The 20,944-nt window shown below is 37.1% G+C and overlaps 1 protein-coding gene across 2 annotated transcripts; it reads right to left on the reverse strand.

Annotated features, from left to right (window-relative positions):
* Positions 1-3,116: 3,116 nt before the first annotated feature.
* kras (v-Ki-ras2 Kirsten rat sarcoma viral oncogene homolog) lies at positions 3,117-19,672 on the reverse strand. Of its 2 annotated transcripts, none has more exons than XM_079809426.1 (5): positions 19,008-19,672; positions 15,860-15,977; positions 12,462-12,640; positions 12,206-12,365; positions 3,117-7,353 (listed from the first exon to the last, which is right to left on the reverse strand). In XM_079809426.1, the coding sequence occupies exons 2-5, from the start codon at positions 15,968-15,970 to the stop codon at positions 7,237-7,239; spliced, it is 567 nt and encodes a 188-aa protein (XP_079665552.1). In that variant the 5' UTR covers positions 15,971-15,977; positions 19,008-19,672; the 3' UTR covers positions 3,117-7,236. The 2 variants fall into 2 exon arrangements, with proteins under 2 accessions (XP_079665552.1, XP_079665551.1); XM_079809425.1 differs by having other exon boundaries at positions 19,276-19,649.
* Positions 19,673-20,944: the final 1,272 nt, after the last annotated feature.

A 20,944-nucleotide genomic window follows, 5' to 3' on the forward strand; every position in this document is an offset into this window, starting at 1 on the left:
GATTACAATTTCTTCTCAACTTTTTGAGAATAGATGTGAAAATCCAAACGTAAATGCTTGTAATTCAAGAATTCTTTGGAATATAGACCTAAGTTTGGTCTTTAAAGAAGACACTCAGCAGATTATTACTTAAGTGACAGCACTTAAAAAAATGAAAGTATGAAGAAATTATGAAAGTTTAAATTGACTGTAAATCAAATGTACTGTACTAAATATTTTACATAAAATATATATTTTACAAAATAATTTTTACTCTAAAATGACTATAAAATCAAAGCCACTGTTCAACCAAGTTGTGTTTCAAATTTGAAGTTGGCCTCCATCATCCATAAATGGAAGAAGTTTGGAACCACCAGGACTCTTCCTAGAGCTGCCCAGCCAAACGATGAGTAATCGGGGGAGAAGGGAGGTGACCAAGAACCCAATGGTCACTCTGACAGAGCGCCAGTGTTTCTCTGTGGAGAGAGGAGAACCTTCCAGAAGAACAACCATCTCTGCAGCACTCCACCAATCAGGCCTGTATGGTAGAGTGGCCAGGCCGCCTGGAGGATGCCAAAAGGCACCTGAAGGACTCTCAGACCATGATAAACAAAATTCTCTGGTCTGATGAAACAAAGATTGAACTCTTTGGCCTGAATGGCAAGTGTCATGTCTGGAGGAAACCAGGCCCCGATCATCACCTGGCCAATACCATCCCTACATTGAAGCATGATGGTGGCAGCATCATGCTGTGGGGATGTTTTCAGCGGCAGGAACTGGGAAACTAGTCAGGATCGAGGGAAAGATGAATGCAGCAATGTACAGAGACATCCTTGATGAAAACCTGCTCCAGAGCACTCTGGACCTCAGACTGGGGCGAAGGTCCATCTTTAAGGTCCATCATAAATTTGCAAAGATTTCAAACAAACTTTTAACACTGTCATTTATGGGGTGTTGTTTGTAGAATTTAAGAAAATAATGAATTTAATCAATTTTGGAAAAAGGCTGTAACATAACAAAATGTGGAAAAAGTGAAGCGCTGTGAATACTTTCCGGATGCACTGTAAGTAATGGTAGGGTTTTGACTTACTACATAGTAATATTGTGGTGCCCATGCACTTATACGCAATGGTCTCTTGCTACACCTAGAACCACCCCTGGATATACTAAAGCATGGATTTTTTCCCCCTTATGTGGCAGAAATGGGATTCCATACTAATAGGTAAAATCATTTAAATTTTAAATATAGTACCTTACATGCAAATGGAATCTACCCAGAAGGATAAAAAAAAACTATACTTTACGATATGGTCTCATTTGTTAACTTTAGTTAATGCATTAGCTTAACACATGAACTGACAATGAGCCATATATATATTTTTAAAACATGTATTAATCTTTGTTAACACTAGAATGTAATTGTTTGTTCATGTTAAAAAATAAAACCACTGACTTAAGATTAGACACTTTTTTCAGTCATCTCAATGGCTAAAAAATGGTAAAAGAAAGTGTCCCAATCACCCTGAATTCACCCCTGCTGTTTATTATTAGTTCAATATAATATACTAATATAGTTAACTAATGTTAACAAATGAAACCTTATTGTAAAGTGTTGGCAAAAATCCTTATTTATTATTCATGAATGATGAAAAGGACATAGAAAAATTTAATGGGTCAGGATTAACATGGATAAAAACAAAATTTTAAGAAATAAAATTAATGTTTGGTCCAGCTTTGCACAGTTTTATTAAGATTTCTAAGTTTCCTACACATTCATGTAGATTTCGTTATTCCTTGTAAAACCTTGTGTCCAAGACACCAGAGAAGACATCCGAGCACCGCAATCACATTTAAAAATTGCATTATTAATGGCAAATGGCTTATCCTATGAAACGTGTCCTTTTCGCCCGCAGCTAAACTAATATGGAACAACCTATTCATCTTGGCACCGGAGACAAAGGTAGGTTTCAAATCCACAGCAAGCTCGATATTTAATTTCACGTGGAGAATGTAATTACGCCAAAGAAATGATATCGTGCCCTGGATTAAATCAGGGAGTTATTGAGAGTGCCTGTAATTTTAATTCTGTTAGGATGGCATTACAGAAGACCTTCTGAGAAACTATTATATTGTGGCATGAGAGAATAGTGCCACTTTGTGGCACAGAAAAGACTTGCACACAGAAGAGTGAACCTCATGAAGAATATATACACACTATACTGTTCAAATGTTTTGCATCAGTAAGATTTTTTTTTTTTAATTATACTTCTACTCTTCAAGAATGCAATAAATTGGTCAAAGGTGACAGTAAAGACATTTACAATGTTAGAAAAGGTTTCTGATTCATATAAATGCTTCCTATTTATCAAAGAACCCTGGGGGATTTATCAGTTTCCACAAGCATATGAAACAGCACAACTGTTTTCAACATTGATACTAATAATCAGAAATGTTTATTGAGCAGCAAATCATATTAGAAAGATTTCTGAAGGATCACGTGACACTGAAGACTGGAATGATGCTGAAAATACAGCTTTGCATCACAGGAATTAATTATATTTTAAAATATATTCAACTAGGAAAGTTTTTTTAAATTGTAATAATATTTCACAATATTACTGGTTTTACTTTATTGCTGAGCAAATGAATGCTGCTTTGAAGAGCAAAAGAATTTGGGTGGACAAAAATAAATATTTGTTTTTGTCCATTGTAACATTTTCTTGACGATATACATCGATCAGGCATAACATTATGACACCTTTCTATCAGAACCACCATTAACTTCTTGAGCATTTTGAGCTACAGTAGCGCGCCTGTTTGATCGGACCACACGGGCCAGCCTTCGCTCCCCACGTGCATCAATGAGCCTTGGCATGCCATGACCCTGTCGCCGGTTCACCACAGTTCCTTCCTTGGACCACTTTTGATCATAATATTATGCCTAAACGGTGTATAAGTGTGTGAAATATAATTTGGATGTGTTCTAATGAGTTATGAGATTCACCCATGAAAAGAAAATGTTAGCAAAATTAACTTTTAAATCCATTTCACACCATTAACAACAGTATTCTTTACCGTTTTACAAAGCATTCGTTATTAAGCAACAAACAAACAAACAAACACAGAGACTCTCCAGTGGGTTTTATGTACTTATTTTTTAATTGCACATTAAATAAGACTGGTAAGATTAATGGGGAAAAACAGGATTGGGTTGTATTTATAAAACAGTGCTGATCTGAGAACAGCTTTTTCCATCCTAAAATAGTCACATTCACCAAAACATGAGAGGCAGAAGATGACCTCAGATCGGCACTTTCTCAGACGTTAACACGTGACCCTTAATTACAATTAAGCGTCGTTCAATTAATTAAAACCAAAAAATAAGCACAATTTACAAAATATTCATCTTTAATCACAACCGTACAAAGGCTGTTAAAACAAGGTCCATACAGTTTATACATGAACCATTTTATCAACATTTGCAATTGGCACAGACAGACATTTCAGAAATGATTCAAAAAATATCTAATGACTTTGCTACTTGCGTTACAGACGGCTATTAAACAAATGATTTTAAAGGGAACAGAAATCACTTAAAATCCTTTTAACTTTGCATAAGAGTGTACATCCTGATTTATTGAGCGTTTAGATTTCTTGGTATTAGTCATACAGTCAAATGATCAGAAAAGCAAAACTAGTAACGGTTAAGGACGCATGATAAAACAGCTCACCGAAGGTTTTAAAGCAACATTCTGCTTGTATATTGTAAATCTCCTATAAATGACATCATCTCATGACATCACAAGTATTGCCACACAACATAAATCTTTATATCACTCTCTTTGGTTTGAGTGATGGCTGAAAATTTGCCCTCCTAACTAGAACCACAACCACATTTTACCATAGTACTGGATCACGAGTGCCTCTTTGAAATTTAAGAGCTCAAAGGAAAGCTTTGAATCGATTAGAACTTATAAGCTTCTAGAACCAACAGAGCAATGATGGCAGCAGAAACGAACAAGGCATTTGTTTTATTCCTTTTTCCACATACATTTGCACCACAATTAACTAGTAGTACGTTATATTCGTCAATCTCAATTTAGGGTACGTTTACACTACAACGATGTAATACAAACGGAAATGTTTTTCCGTCGCACTTTTCGCATATAGACGACGGTGTTGTCAAAACGATCCCCGTTCACAAGGATCCGCGAAAACAACTAAAATGCTGTATTGTGCTGCCAGGCCAGTAGGTGGCAATGTCACTTTGAAAAGAAACAGTACGCACCAATAGACTGAACACTTCATGCGCATGCGTATTACGTCACCGATTTCACAAATTAGCATTTTGTAGTTTACACACAGAGACAATAGCAGTGTCGTTTCAAAAAATGTGCGCATTGAAACCCGTTTTCAAAAGTGTGGTTTAATTAGTAGAGGTCGACCAATAGTTGACTTTAGCGAGAACTAGGTTGGACCACGCTGGCCGGTAACCGATAAATCAACCGATAGTTTTTAAAATAGATACTGAATGAAAACATGTATAACATAAAAATGCTGAACTTTTATACAAAATGCCATTTGGGCCAGATTTGCATGTTTTTAACACAATGTTTTGGTACTAATAAATGTTACCCCTTATTTATACTGCACAATGAGGTTTTGATCCGTCTTACTTTTGTGTCAACTCAAACCAGGAGCACTTCGATTCGCAAAACCACGAAATTTGCCTGTCCAATGTTTTTCTTGATTGTTCTTGAGTTTGGGGGTTCTATCATGGGCTAAATGGTTATGTTTAGTCCGTTTTAATAGTTTATTTTTGTGTTTTTTTGCTATGTACTTTGTTGTGCTATAACCAGTGTTGGGAAGCTTACTTTGGAAATGTAATAGGTTACAGATTACAAGTTACCCTATTTAAAATGTAGTAAGTAGTGTAACTTTTTCAATTACTTTATTAAAGTAATGTAACTGATTACTTTTGGATTACTTTTCTATTTTCCAGCACTGAAACACATTATCACTCGCCATCGTGGCAACTCTCAGACGGATTGTAGCCTTTCAGCGGCAATGTGGATTAATGTAATTGGCAGATGTGGTGCGCTGCAAATTCAAACAAGAGCCAATCAAAAGCATCAGAATAGCATTGCTTTACTAAAAGGCCTTTAAAAAGGCAGGAGACATCATGCTTCATGTATTCAACATATCCAAGCGTTTTACAGAAAACAGATGTAACCCCCGTGTAAACACTAATATTTTCATTAGGAACTAATTAAAAAAAAATTCTCCGTAACTGATTACGGTTACATGTATTTTGTAATTAAATTACGTAATCTAATTAAATGTAACTACTTATTCCTCAACACTGGCTATAGCGTGCAGACAAAGTTAAAGTTCAGTTATGAACGACAAGGATTAAAGATTTGTAGCTGTGTTTTAGTCATTTAAAATAGATAATCATCTTTTGTATTCAAACTGTGTGGCTTGGATGTGGCGTCCGTCAAAAATAGACATGGCGTGCATAAAAAAAAAGAAAAAAAAAGACATGGTGCCAATCTTTAGCGAAGCAGCGCAGAGAGTCACTTCTGAAATGTGCCACAAGCATTGACTAAAATGGCTGCTATCAGCTACGGTGGCCATGTCGGAGCCATACCGCGAAATGCAGACGTGTGGCGTAATAAAGGGGTTAGCCTCCCCTCAGCCTTGACGGCCAACATACTGCTGTTCTCCACTAACGCAGCATCTAATCAACTAAAATAACTACTTTATAATATGAAAACACGTACGGTAGTGTACTATATACATACCGTTTCATTGTTTTAAATCCGTATCTGAAGTGTCCCACTTTGTGCAGCACGCAGCCTCACGTGTCAAAACAAACTCCATGAGGCGTCCAGTGACCGTTTTTATATCGCCTCTAGAGGCTGCTCTTGTAGTGTGTAATGCCAGCGGACCCTTCTCAGCCGCTCCGGCAACATGCGCAACCCGTAAAAACTATCCGTATGGATTTTTGCCGATAACGATTGTTTATCGGTGCCGATTAATCGGTCGACCTCTAGGTTTTCAGGCCCCCAAAACACAGCAGTCAGCGTCCAGATCCCATAAAAAGTGTTCTGATTTCAGTTGAAAACGTTGTCGTGTAAACGCACCTCTTCGCAAAAAACATTTCAATGTAATTATTCAGACTTCTAAGGCGCAGTTTGGCTGGGCACAAGAGGGTAAATATTCATAATAAAAATCCTCCTCTGAATGCAGTAGTGAGGCTTTCACTAGTGTAGATCCTTACAGAAAAGAAAGTTTCGAATCATTATTATACACTCTCTGGAATACTTGATTCTGATTGGTCAACTGCAGCTTTGTATTTTTATATAGAGATTGATTGATAAAAAGTATAATTGACCATTTCTGCGTCTATATCCTAATCACCTGATTTTTTTGTGTTATTGTACATTATCCCTTAAAACTATTTGAAAAATGGTAGATTTTAAATGGAGTTGCCATCACCAAAAGTCTCAAAACCAACTGAGGTAAAAACTAAAATTACTTGAAAATATCAGAAATTAATAATGGCCAGTTTGGACCAGCTGAGAAAATCCTCTCTACACAACAGTGGCTATTATACAGTATTCAACGCATTACAGTTCCCTGGAAGTTTAACAGAACTCAGCATGCAAACAGGGAAATAAGGTTAACGTGGTTAAGATTTCACCATATATACACATTACCATGGCTTTAGAGAGAGGGCGCGTTAATCCGACTACAATGGAAGTTCACATGCAAGTGGTTTTTGGAAGTCTGGGACATCCAAAGGCAGGGTCATACACAGTGATAATGTATCAAAACGCCTCCCAGGAAGTGTTGGTCCTCAAAAATAATTCCTCAAAGTTTCAGTTCCTGTAAAAATCGAGCGAAATCACATGCAAATTTCCCGTCAGCTACACGGCTAGTTCTCATACAGCACACCAAAAGAATGCTTTTAAATCCACACCTTTAAAAAACTACTCTAGATCAACCAACTGCAAAATAAAAACCAATTCTGACAGCCCACCCGATAAAATAAGCCATACAAGGCGTCAAGGGACCAACACTTTGGGGCAACTGGCACCGAACGAGAAGTAAAGCTTATTTCTTTTAAGAAAGCAAGTAGAATAGGGATTCATTCTGTATTCTGAAGAGGCTAATAATTTAGTGTAATGTACAAAATGCAGTTGTGGAACTTTTTCTTTTCTTTTTGAGTCTGTAATGACAGGAAAGGCGTGTTCACATTAATACACATTTTGTTTTGGATTTCTTCTTTTTCTTCTTGCCCTCTTTGCTCATCTTCTCCTTGTGTTTCCGGATTTCTCGGACTAAAGTATAAAACGCGTCGTCCACGCCCTTCAAAACAAAAGGGAAAACAAGAAGTTGAGGTGATTATGTAAAGCATTAAAGCATCAAATATTTGTCACAGAGCTATGCCCAACGTTTGCAGCCATATTCCACACATATAACGACATTAAAACTGGTCTCATATCAGGGTTAAAAGAGATCATGTTCACCAAACCCTTCCTGAAAGAATAGTGAAAATAAGTAAAGGAAATGAACAAGTGATGGTTTTAAATAAGAGCGTGAATCTCACAAAGAAACGGTCATATTTCATCCCAAAAACCAGCAATAATGATACATTATATTTTGATATAGAACATGTTTAGAAGAACACTTTTTTGCTGAATTGTGACATTTACATGACAGTCATTCAAGCACACTTTCCCCTCAAATGAATTAATATATAATAAATATTATAATTAATATAATATAAAATAATAAAGGGCTGTCAAATGATTAATCACATTCAAAATAAAAGTAATAATACATGTATGCGTGTATAATATTTGCATTATATATAGAGCCTTAAAAAAAAAAAATATAATAAATTAAATTCAGTGCAACAATCACAATAAATACAATTTAAATTCCTGTCTGAATAATTACATATTTAAATGAAAATTAAAATAGTAGTTGTACTGAATTTAATCAAGTAAATAAATACACACAAAGAAATCCAGACAAATATTATTTATCTAAGTTAATAAGCATTCAATAAATTCAGCAAGTAAAAAAATAACTTAATTTCTGGAAAAATTAATTAATTGAAAATGCATTAAATTCAGTGCAGCAATTACAATCAATCAATCGATAAATCAATAAGTGTGAATATATGATAAACAGATTGAATAATTAAGGCTGTTTAAAGCGATCATGTCTTTTCAGAACATTTGGACTCAACTGCTCAAATCATTTGGATTCATTTTACAATGTCTTTGAACTTTTTCAAGTGTAAAGGTGGTTGTTGCGTAACTGTCAATAGAGGGACAAAAATTGCTCCGATTTTATTAAAAAATATTTTTATTCGTTTTCTGATCGACATGTTTGGCATGACATGAGGGTGAGCAGATGACAATTTTCATTTTTGGGTGAACTAACGCTTTAACGGTCCTAAAAATAGGCTTTTTTTATGATATCGTATAATTTTGGGGTGAAATATGACCTGGATATTTCTTTGACAGTTTTCATGAGATTGACCCCAGAACAAGTGAAAAGTGTAGAGCAGATGTCGTACCCAACACCTGGATTGCAGATGGGCAGCGCTTTAAACTTACCCCTCTCACATCAAAACACATTTTTTAAGCTTGATGCATTGTGTCGTCTTTTCTTCTTTACTGAGTTTTCTTAGCCGGTATTGCCTGATCTCCCGTACCAGAGTATAAAAGGCATCTTCCACTCTCTGCAGTGCAAAACACAACTCCCTTCAGTGTTAAGGAACGCACAGCCGTTATTACTGAGAAGAGGAATATGGTCGCAAATGGATTTCAGGAATCCACTGAAACTATAAAGTTTACCCACATAGTGCTGGCATAATTAATAGTGGTGTTTTTCCCCACTTTATTTCTGGGAATTTAAAGGGAAACTGGCATAATTATGTTTTTTCCCCCACAAAAAAGCCAGGTTTTTCCATGGCATACAGCATCTTTGCAATATTGTAGAAGAGTTTCTCAATTAGGGGTAGTTTACACAACAGTTTAACAAAAAAAACTACATTTTATGGGTTTTTGCCGTTCATTTATGAAAATAGCATTTTATTTCCGTTTAAACTACAAAAATGTGAATTTGTGAAACCGGTCATGCATGTGTATTAAGTGTTCAGTCTATAGGCCCGTAGTGTTTCTTTACAAAGGGACATCGCCATCTACTGGCCTGGCATGAATACAGCATTCTTTAATCTTTTCGCGGATCCTGTTGAACAATGTTACCATATCATAAACGCAAATTAAACTTTTTAGGGCCCTATTTTAACGATCTGAGCACATGGTCTGAAGTGCATGGCACAGGTGTCCGAATCCACTTTTGCTAGTTTAACAACAAAAAAGGCGCATGGTCCAAAAGGGTTGTAGGGTGTGTTTCGGGCATAACGTGCAATAAACCGATCAGAGTCTCATCTCCCATTCCCTTTAAAAGCCAGTTGCGCTTGCACCACGGTGGATTCGCTATTAACATGGTCAGCAAGGAATCCTTTTTATTTTTACTGTGCGTGTAATAAGCAGAGTTTACGTGCGCTGTGCACCCGCTTATAGGTGCATATTACTAACACACGCCCTTAATATAACAAAAACACACACCTCGTTTTCAGACCAGGATGCCCATGGGCGAAGAGATGGGTGCGAGGGCATTTGCTAATTAAACAATGTGGCACTGGACATGAAAATGATAACTGCGTCAGACTGAAACTAGCAAAAAACATTTGCGTCGCATTGCGCCGGGTGTATGATCTGTACGTTTTAAGTACATCACTGTCGTATAAACGTACCCTTAATTGTGTCCCTGAACACCACTGGATTTAAAATAATTGAAAAGTGAATCTGAAATTAAACAAGTACACAGATCTTTCAGCTTGCAGCCAGAGAGGGAATTGTCGGGTGTTGAAAACAGCACTGTGGTGTCAGCGGGTGGCATGTGTGGCTCGAAACAGAAAAGAAATGAATTCAGAAGCCTTTATTATTCCCCAGCACCATAAGGAGTTGTGATTTAAGCACTGCAGAGCGTCTGCCCTGATTTATAAACATGAGCAGTTCAATATCCCCAGATGATTTATAGTGATTGAACCCACGATCAATCAATCCAAATCGCAATCTTTGTTATTAAAGGATTAATTTATCTTAGGGTGAAATCAAACACAGACAAATGATAACAAATGCACAAGAGAGACCAGGCACAAACCCAGAGCCAGATCAGTTGTGTTCTGTGATGTGCACCTGATTGATTATTCATAAAGCCCGTCACAATGAACTCATGCATGAAGCCAGTGTAAAACAACAGCACACACTGGCCAACTTTCCTACAGTTCTACACACTTGAACTGCCTTAATCTGGTATGTGAATGTAACAAAACCTAGTCCAGATCACGGTTACCTCAAAACAGCAGTACAAGAAATACTACAATGTATACTTTTATGCTTCTAAATTTATTTGAATTTAAATACATGTGCTAAACTGTCATGAAAACAACTGTAAGGCTAATATACTATTTAAAATATAATTTCTATCCTTTGATTTTGGGGTGAAATGTGACCCTGGCATATTCTTGAAAGGCTTTAAAAGGGTTAGTTCACACAAAAACAAAATTTCTGGTTCCAAACCCGTAAGACCTTCGTTCATCTTCAGAACACAAATACGGATATTATTTTTGCTGATATGCGAGACCTCTCTGATCCCTCCATAGACAGCAACACAATTAACACTTTCAAGGTACAGAAAGGTAGGAAAATCGTTAAAAATAGTCCATGTGACTACAGTGGTTCAACCTTAATGTAATAAAAACAAAAAGTATTCTTTTTGCTTCGTGCACAAAAAGTAGTGTTTTGCAGAAACTGACACAGAATAGAAGAAATTCTTCAATAAAGTCATTATTTTTGGTTGTTTTTTGCACACAAAAAGTACTCGTCACTTCATGACATTAAGGTTGAACCACTGGAGTCACATGGACTCTTTTATCGATGTCTTTACCACTTTCAAGGTCCAGAAAGGTAGTAATTAAATAGCTGTCTATTGAGGGGTCAGAGAGCTCTAACACAAATGAAGATATTTTTGATGAAATCAAAGATGAACGAAGGTCTTCTGGGTTTGGAACAGCATGAGTATAAGGAATTAATGACAATTTTCATTTTGGGGTGAACTATCCCTTTAAGAGACTCATTCTATATATGGTATAATGTATTCTATAAGGACTATAATTAGTCGACTTTGATTATAGATTTCAAATCACATTGAACACCACAATATATTAACAAGGTCTTAAAGACAACATGAAATGGCTTTCACAACTCATTTAACTTCCATAATGATGCATTTTTGAGAAAATAATATTGTGAAAGAAAACAGTAGGGTTGGGTAACTTTATCCATCGGAATACCACGTTGTACAGTCAAATTATAGGATAATTAAAATTGCATAAAACCATAAAAAGCTGTTGTAGAGATTAGGAAACGGATTATTAAAATATATATATTTATATACATACCAATTACAAAATGGTGCACAATACAACCAAGGACATTCATTAAGAAAAATGAGTCGGTTTTGATTTCATGTTGTCTTCAAAACAGCTTTAAATCAGTTAAAATAAAAATCTCACAATGGTCTGGTTTACATGCACCCTCATAATGTGATTATAATAGCAATATTGCAATTAAACTTTACCTAGTGCAAACAATATTTCAATCAATCCAGAGCTTTTAAATCGCTAAAAGATTGCGATCTCTTCAATGACGATGACTATCCTGTGTCTATTAAACTGTCACGCAGTTATCATGTATAGGTATGAAACTGCTTCAAACAAAGCGGTAAAAAAAACAGCACATTTTTGGGGTGCTGAAAAAAAACGGAGTACATTTTGACAACGTTGTGCGACGTGAATATAATGCAGTATATTGACGGTCGAAACCATAGAAATGAAGACTTTTTTTGCATTCTTTTTGTGCGAATAATGAATAATAATCAGAATAATAAAAAATGCATGCAAATGGGGAGTGAAGAGGTTTGCTTGTGTCATGTAAAACCTGCTGCGAATAAATCCTCACTCTGATTGTTTGAAATAAAATCACATTATTGGTGCACATGTAAAACGTAGTCACTGTCAAAACTTCAGTTTTATTTTCATTTATTTGTCCAACACGGCCGTCTCGGTTTTCCATACCTGTCTCGTCTTTGCTGAGGTCTCTATGAATGGAATGCCGTAGCTACGTGCTAAATCCTGAGCCTGCTTTGTGTCCACACTGCGGGACGGAAGATCACACTTGTTCCCCACCAGGACCATCGGGACGTCCTCAGAGTCCTTTACTCGCTTTATCTGCTCTCTGCAAAAGCACACAGAGGATATTTTGATTTGTGAGGCGTTTTAGCGCTTTACAGACCTGATTCTGCACCGTATTCAGTTTCAAGCTAACCCTCACCTGTAGTGGTGAATGTCCTCGAAGGACTTGGTGTTATTGATGGCAAAGACACAAAGGAATCCCTCCCCTGTCCTCATGTACTGGTCCCTCATGGCGCTGTACTCCTCCTGACCGGCAGTGTCCAAGATGTCCAGCAGACAGGTCTCCCCGTCAATCACCACCTGCTTCCTGTAGGAGTCCTGCACAAGTAAAATTATATTTTGAGCATGTGGCGCAGTATCACAATCCCAAACTCTAATAGTCCTGTAAAGTCAATTGATCACAGTATTACAATACTCTAGTACGTCACGCCCATGGACCGTGAGCTGAACGGCTAAAGCATATGGCACATAAAATTGGAAATGACTCAGTTGTCATCTGATTGTTTGAATTCTACAGGTTTTCCGGGAGAAGTGGGTGTTGCGTTCTTTAACGGTCCGCCTGGAAACAAAGCCACTGTGGCGCCAAACCCCCTAACAGAAGAAGAACGCCATTGTGTTTACAACTTTGACAATGAGCACTTATCAGGATCAACTAAATGCTGGATTTTCAAAAGCATTTGAACTTCACAGCATAAACATCCAAGAGTTTTACACTCTGGTCTGTTATTGTCGGGACATCAATGTTACACTTTCATGCCCCTAAACATGAAAAAAAAAAAAGTGTGATTGGTTGCGTTATATGTCAGTCAGACAGCCACTGGGTGGTCCTTAGCCAATGAAAACCGCTACAGAGCCCAGACCTTCTGCCATCAGTCTGAACCATAGACTGTAAAAAAAACACAAATAATAATAATGGATGACGAGCCTTCACTATCTTCCATTGATGTAAGCGAGGTCGCCAGTGTTCAAATATGGCGCTGGCATCTTGGAGTCCAAGTCTGCGCAGTAGTGAGCACAAAGTGGAGCCGCGATATTAAGGTCCTGCCCAATCAACAAAGATGTTGTGTAAAAATAAACAGTTATGGAAATGTAGAGATTAAAGCTCCTCCCAAAGTTCCCCAAAAATGCCCGTTGGTGCCTCTGTGATTACTTTGCTCAGAGAAGCTGTCAACCTCAGCTGTCAATCAGAACGTCACACCCCCATTATATAGCATCAAACACTTTCATTGAACTTACATCAGTATGATAAAAACAGCCTAAAATAACAGAAACCTGAAGTGTAATTTGATAGTTTAGTTTGTCTATGTCCCATTACATTTCATGGAGAAGGCGTGTTTTATGACCTATACTGCATCCAGCCACCTGGGGGCGATCGAGATGGGCTGGCTTCACATTTCAGGACTCGGGTGGCACACTTGGTCTGAACTAACAGACTAACAATACTCAAGCCTGAAATATCCCAAAATTTGTTTTACTGAAACCAAACATCCGTAAAATGTCCAAAAAAAGAACTTGAAAAACTTGAACCCCCCTCAAACACCGCAGCAGATACTGGATAGCATCATGTTGAGAAGATGCTGTGCTCTACAATGTGTTTGTGTTTCATATTGTGTAGGTCTCCGGCTACTCACGTTATTACTGCCTTACTGAAATGCTACTGTAAATCAGCTGTGGGCTGCAGTATTACCTAAAACGGAGTCTATTAAAGCAGATTGTCTGTTGTTCTTACTACTTTGAGTAAAGATAATGGATGGAGCAAGATTTGTTTTGCAAACTTTTCAGTCATTCATGTTAGTGCTCGGCTAACGTATGCACTTCTATTGATACAGTTCCCACATGTGCACACACACGGGTTTGTTGATGAACGTACACTTGTTAATGCTGATGGTGAGGAATTACAGTTGTAACATCTCATAATGTACCGCAAACTGAGTAGCATCACTAAGAAACGTCCTGCTCAAGGTTCAGGTTGAATAATTAGTTCTTCCAATGTTTCATCATCGATTCGGACTCGCACTGGGATTAGTGTAAAATCGACGTTCTCGCTACAGACGATGAGCTTTAGGAAGCCTTCGGATGGATCTGCAGTTCAGCTATGGTAATGGGCATTTGTTTCCGAAATGCACTCTGTAAGCGGTTGTCCAATCACAACAGACTGGCCCATCTAACCAATCAGAGCAGGGTAGCTTGCGGAAAGGATGGATTTAGAGAGAGTCCGATTCATCCATCGAGTCGTTTGAGAATCATTGAGTATGTGGCGATGTGCAATGTATATTATGAGAAAAATAAACTGTTTTTTGACCTTGCCTGTAAACCTGTTGTTGGAGACCTTTAAAACTAAATTAGGACACTTTAAAATAGCATCTGCGATGAACACAAGCTCAAGACACTTTCATGTTTTATTCTACGACATAATACATCAGTACTACCCTACTCGGGATTTTTTGCGGTTACGTGTCTTGAAAAAGGCGGTTGCTAACAAGTGGCTAAATGGGACTACAGAGGCTGTCAAGGAGAATAAACGCCATCACGACGAAAAGGTAAGCTCAGTCCGCTTTTACAACCTCATAATTGTGCTCTTATAAACTAGTCTAACTCAAAAGTTCCGGGAAAATGATTTTAGATAAAAACTGAAAATGATGGTGACATTGAAGTTGTGGGACCGTGGTGTAGTCCGTTTATAGCCTACCATTAGCTGTTTACTTCTGGCTTCAATTCATAAAAGTTGTGTTCATCTGTGAAAAATATCTTGATGGACAAAACGTGTAAGTATCAAACTTTTGTTGATCACAGAGCTTGTTTTTTGAGATAATCCAAAAGCCTATGGGAAAATCCTTTTGGGTTTCTGTCAAGGGAACCAGTGTTACGTTAACTGGCCTACAAAGTGACGGCATACCAGCACCACTCTAAACACATGCGCATGACTGAGTTTTCACAAATTCGTGTTTTTGTAGTTTACAGTGAGACAATATCAGCATTGTTTTCAAAAACGTGCACTTTGAACCCCGTTTTCAAAAGTTTGCGGTTTTTATTTTTTGTGCAAATTAACGTCCAAAAGCCATTAAAAAATGGTCTGTTTCATTGAAAACGGTGTTGTGTAAATGGCTCCTTAAAGTGATCATTTAAGTGTTGACTAATTCTACCAATACGGGTGTATAAGCGAACATAAAATAATGAAAATATTTATTTTCAGCATTTTCAATGCATGCTCCTTATTTCAACCAATTCATCCATTATTCCAAAGAATATTTGTCTCTACAAAACAAACGATCCAAAAGAAAATGTACCAAAAAAAAAAAAAAAAACACTACACTTTTCGACCAGAGAAGTGAAATTGACGCTATGCCAGAAAAGTGAAAGGGAACACAAAAGGCATTCCACCTGGTAACCACCTTGTTTCATAACCAGAATAACCGGATTGCACTGTTGAATCTTTAACAGTACATGTTTTGCAAATTTACGTAAGGGTGAGTTTCACATCTTTGTGTGGCAGTAGAAAGTGAGCGTCCTGACAGCGCCCGAGACAGCGTGCCTCACCTCTATGGTTGGGTCGTATTCATCCACGAAGTGGTTCTGGATGAGTTGGATGGTGAGAGCGCTCTTGCCCACGCCTCCAGCACCCACCACCACAAGCTTATATTCTGTCATTCTTCACCTGCAGCAGAAAAAAAAACATGAGAATCAATAAGCAGTTCGAGCTGATGCTTTAAATCCACTTTAGATACATCAAAATTAATCTAAACACACTGTAAACCTGAATAAGTTGGAACCCCCCCCCAAATGTAGGCAATCGGTTACATCAAATACTTTAAGAAATTTTAAGTTTAAGTTAGCAGAACTTGCAGATTTTTATTGAGTATTAACTTCAAATATTTGAGTAAGCTAATTCATACATGACTTAAACATATTGACTTAAACTGCAATTCATCGATTGGCCACTGGGGACAGGCTCCAAAAGGAAGCAGAATCTCATTGAGCCACATGTTAAAATGCCCAACTTTACAGCAGAAAAAAAACATGTTTACAGCCTGGTAGTGTTGTCAAAAGTACTGACCGTGATACCAATTCGGTACTGAAATTAATAATGTGACACTTTGAGCACTGTTGAGCTGGAATCGTAAACGCCTCTGACTGGCCATTGTGCTCACACGCTCATCGGATGGGTCTGCGATTGGCTACAATGATCAACGCATAGAAGTGTTGAAAATGTTTTGTAAGCGGGAGCGTTTGAAAGCACAAGCAGGCATCGACCGGTCCGCTGATAGGCGCCTGTATTCAAAGCTCCCGTGTGTATCGGTGTAAGCGCTCTGTGAAAAGCGTCATTGATGTACATTTACAACATGTTTTTGAAGTGCTGGTCATTGTAGCCAATCACAGACATATTTGAGGAGCGTGTGAGCACAATGGCCAGTCAGAGGTGTTTATGATTCCACCCAACAGTGCTCAACGAGTCACATTTTTTACATTTCAGTACCGAATTGGTATCGCGGTCGGTACTTTTGACAACACTACAGCCTGGTACAAAAAGTGGTTTTGGTCTATGCAGCTAATTCTGCCCTTCATGACAACTTTGAAATCATTAAAAAAAATCCTTCAGGGTGTAAGTGGACTGGTTTTTAATTTCTAAGTGAATGGAAAAAAGAAATCTATTGTAAAAATACAATACGAGGTAACGCAAAAGATGAGTAATAATATATAGGCTTGATAGATTTTTCTTCATTCACTTAGTAATTAAAAACCAGGCCACTTACACCCTGAAGGACTTTTTTTAATGATTACATGTCTAAGTGGCATACTTAATTTAAAATTGAAATTTAAAAAATATATATTTTGATCATGTTTGGAGGTTCTTATGTTACAACACTGCTGGGAAAACGTCAGAAAAAGATGCAATTTATTGATTTATTTGGTTATTATCGATGATTGACATGATTATTAGAAGGTATATATGGAAGCTCATAAATTAAAATAATAACCTCTCTCCGAACAAGAGACTCTACTGAACATAAGAACCCCTTGCATGTATAAACGCCACAATAAAGCATTTAAATATTTATAATTACATAGAATAAGTAACAAGTAATAAGATCATGGTCAATGAGTGATCAGTTACTTATGAAAATGTTGACCATTACAAAGGGTTACATTTCTGTAAAATCTAGGATGTGTTGAATAAAATTAATTTGTTGCTTTGGCCGTTTTTGATGTGCACGATGCCTCCTGCCATTTAAAGGCTGTTTAGTAAAGCAATGCTATTCTGATGCTTTTGATTGGCTCTTTACATTTGCAGCGCACCACGTCTGCCAATTACATTGATCCACAGAAATCAGCTGAAAGCTTTAAGCTACAACCCGTCTGAGAGTTGATACCATGGCGAGTGATAAAAATGCATTCCAGTGCTGGAAATGTAAAAATCACCATTCAGAAATTAGAGAAGTGCGCAAATATAACAGTTCAGTGCAAAATATATTTGCCAACTATTAAAATGGTATCGGCATCAGAGGTTTCAATGTCGAACCAGAGGAAGCATCTCCTATGATGAATGATAACCTTAAGCGCCACCTAGTGGACAAATCTCTCTATTACTTTGTCCCGTTTTGACTAGCAAAATAGAGCCATTTAACTACTAACACAACGATTGGTGAAGTCTAAACGATATTTTAGATGGAATATAACTTTTGATGTAAAAAATAACAATGTTTTACTACAGTATAATGATCTAGAATTGTGTATACACTCTTAAAGGAGAAATGTGCACAAATTTTAGCGGCATCTAGTGGTGAGGTGAATTGTAATCACGCATTCAAAGCACAGAGAAGCTACGGTGGCCAACACGACAAATGTAATCGTTGGAGAGAGCAGAAAGTGACTAGCGCCCAGCGCGGTTTGTCCGTTTAGGGCTACTGTAGAAACATGGCGGCGCAAAATGGTGACGTCACTGTAAGGGGACCCGCGGTGTATGTAGATAGAAATGGCTCATTCTAAAGGTAATAAAAACATTATGTTCATTATGTAAGGTCTTTATACACCACTGAAAACAGTTATGTATATTATATTGCATTTCTGTCAATAGATCTTCAAATACTTACTACACACTGCACCTTAAAAGATAACTTTTCAGAGGTTAAATGTTTGAACATTTTTAACAGTTGAAAATTGTTAGAAATTTAGAAAAGTAATCCAAAAAGTAATCAGTTACATTAATAAAGTAATTGAAATAGTTACACTACTTTTTACATTTTAAATAGGGTAACTAGTAATCTGTAACGCATTACATTTCCAAAGTAACCTTCCCAACATTGTGCACAACATACATTTAACAACATACAGTCAACAAAAAACAAAACTCAACGAAATGGTTACAAAACCGTGTTTAATTTAAGATTGAGTCGACTCAACAGCAGGGTACCACGAATTTAAATCCTTCAACGCAACATTTCATGTTAAATGATTTACTTACGCTATTATAAAGTGATTTAGATTGTAAATCTAGTTAAGACAAAATAATAAGCGCCATTATATCGCAGGGCCCGAATTTCACTTGGGCGTGTTATGATTATATTAATACACTGGAATAAATATTATACACAAAGCTCACATTAAACCACTTCTGTCATGTACTTTTATTAAAATATTCGCCAGGGTAAACATGCATGTCAGAACAGCTTTTCAGTTATGTTTTTACCTTTGGGTTTGCTGTAAGTTCCGCGTCTGAAAAGCCTCTATTGACTCAAGCGTTTATCATGACCTTGCCATAACGTTATTATCCATTTTAACAAAGCTTCTTATGTCTATTGACAATCCCGACAAAGCGTCTAAAGGGTTGAAACCCAACAATATCACACGGAATTGATCAATTCTGCTCTTTCAGGCGACATGGCCTGCGCTCGGAGGCTGTGCTTTACATAAATATGGGCGGACACACTGTTGCGTCCTGCTAAATGATCACTTACCGCGAAATATCAACGATTTTCAGCTGTTTACGATTATATTCAGTAGGTGGAGGCGGTTAAAAGGACAAGTAATGAGCAGTCGAGCAGCCTTTTCCGAGCACCAGCATACATCTTGCATTATAGTAGACGAAACATCTGTAGAAACAAATAATCCAGATCGGTGTCCTTTCAGTGAGATGTGTAGGGCGGAGGATGGCTTGATCAATAACTAACCGATAATCAACACTGGTACTTCCAGGATAAATATTGTTATACGACGGATAATAAATGCACTTTAATTTCAGTGTAGTAGCACACGAGAATGTGCTACAACATATTCGATGCTGGACAATGACCGGCTTTTGACAAGCTCTAGGGCAGTATTGCTGTGGACTGGCTTGGTGCTTAAATAGGCCCTAAATATAACCGGAACGTGTACGTGCGTACGTCAGCACGTATCTGGATTCTTATTGGATGTATCCCCTGTCAGTCACAATTAGGATATTTGCATAAAGTGTGCAAGAGCCAATCGTGTACGATTATCGAGTAATACAAATTACCCGGCCTATTTATTGTTTGACTCGACGCTTCCTTGAAGTTCCTTCATTCTAAACAGTTTTTCTTTTTCAATAACTTTAATGTGAATGCAGTTCAACGATACACATAACTGGAAAACAAAACTCAAAGAATGTGAGGGGGAAAAAATTCAAAAACAAAACCCATATTGTATTTATATAATGCTTAATTTCTTTCATAATAAAAACTGTGACGAGTTTACAAAGATATGTTTTAGTTTACAGCAATGCGATTAATAACATTGAAATTATTATTTTTATAGTAACCAAAAGAAAAATACACATTAAAAGTTCAGTAAAACATTATGAACACTGAAGATATTAATATCTTTCAAAATATTTAAATAAACAACTTCAAAAATTTAGAATAAAGCAAGAATTCATGTTTTAGGTGAAAGACACAAGGGGTCAGTATATATCTATGGGTTTGTAGCTAAAGCTGTATTAAACATTAGTTTTTACATACATTTGTTTGTTTGATTTTTTTAAATGGTTATTACAACCGATGAGCGTCATCATTATTCTGCTGTAAATTATTATTATTATTATTTAAATGGCAGTCACATTACAAACAATGAAACATTTTAAACAAATATAGACTACAACAAGTATATACATAAATAATACAATTAAAGGAAAGAAAACGAAAAAAAAATAAATAAATAAAACGATAAAAACAGAAAGCTGTAAAGTATTATTCAAATCGCTGCTGAAACTCGTTGACGTCATTGTCATGTGATGCGAATGACTTTTCTCAGCGCTGACAGGATGGCCAATCACCGCTTGATATTAAGGAAATCTTTTAAATAGAGGTTCCAGGTGTTGATTTCCAGCTATATTTCAGTTTGAAGTCCTTGGCATGTAAATTATCTGAATGACTGCACTTCTTAGTATGCTAAATAAACACAATTAAACAACAAAAAAAGTTTACATCAGATCTTCGTACGACGTCAGGCGCCCTCTTGAGAAAGAGCTGCCGCCCGTATTCACACAAGTCCCACCTCCAGCGACAGGATGAACCAATAGGAGCCTTTCAAAAGCGGACTCTGATTGGACAGTTAAGGAGCCACTCTCAAGCCATACCAATCATAGTAAGCAATGATCAAATTGAGGGC

The sequence above is a fragment of the Gobio gobio genome (genome assembly GCF_949357685.1).
Source record: "Gobio gobio genome assembly, chromosome: 25".
NCBI classification, from domain to species: Eukaryota; Metazoa; Chordata; class Actinopteri; order Cypriniformes; family Gobionidae; genus Gobio; species Gobio gobio.

What these genes read in the sequence shown, in the direction of transcription:
- kras (XM_079809426.1), bottom strand. Translation starts at nt 15,970, where the DNA reads ATGACAGAATATAAGCTTGTGGTGGTGGGTGCTGGAGGCGTGGGCAAG. An exon ending in GAGGACATTCACCACTACAG is followed by an intron (nt 12,366 to 12,461) that starts GTGAGGGTTAGC and finishes GTGCTTTTGCAG; the next exon opens with AGAGCAGATAAAGCGAGTAA. An exon ending in CCTCAGCAAAGACGAGACAG is followed by an intron (nt 7,354 to 12,205) that starts GTATGGAAAACC and finishes TTTGTTTTGAAG; the next exon opens with GGCGTGGACGACGCGTTTTA.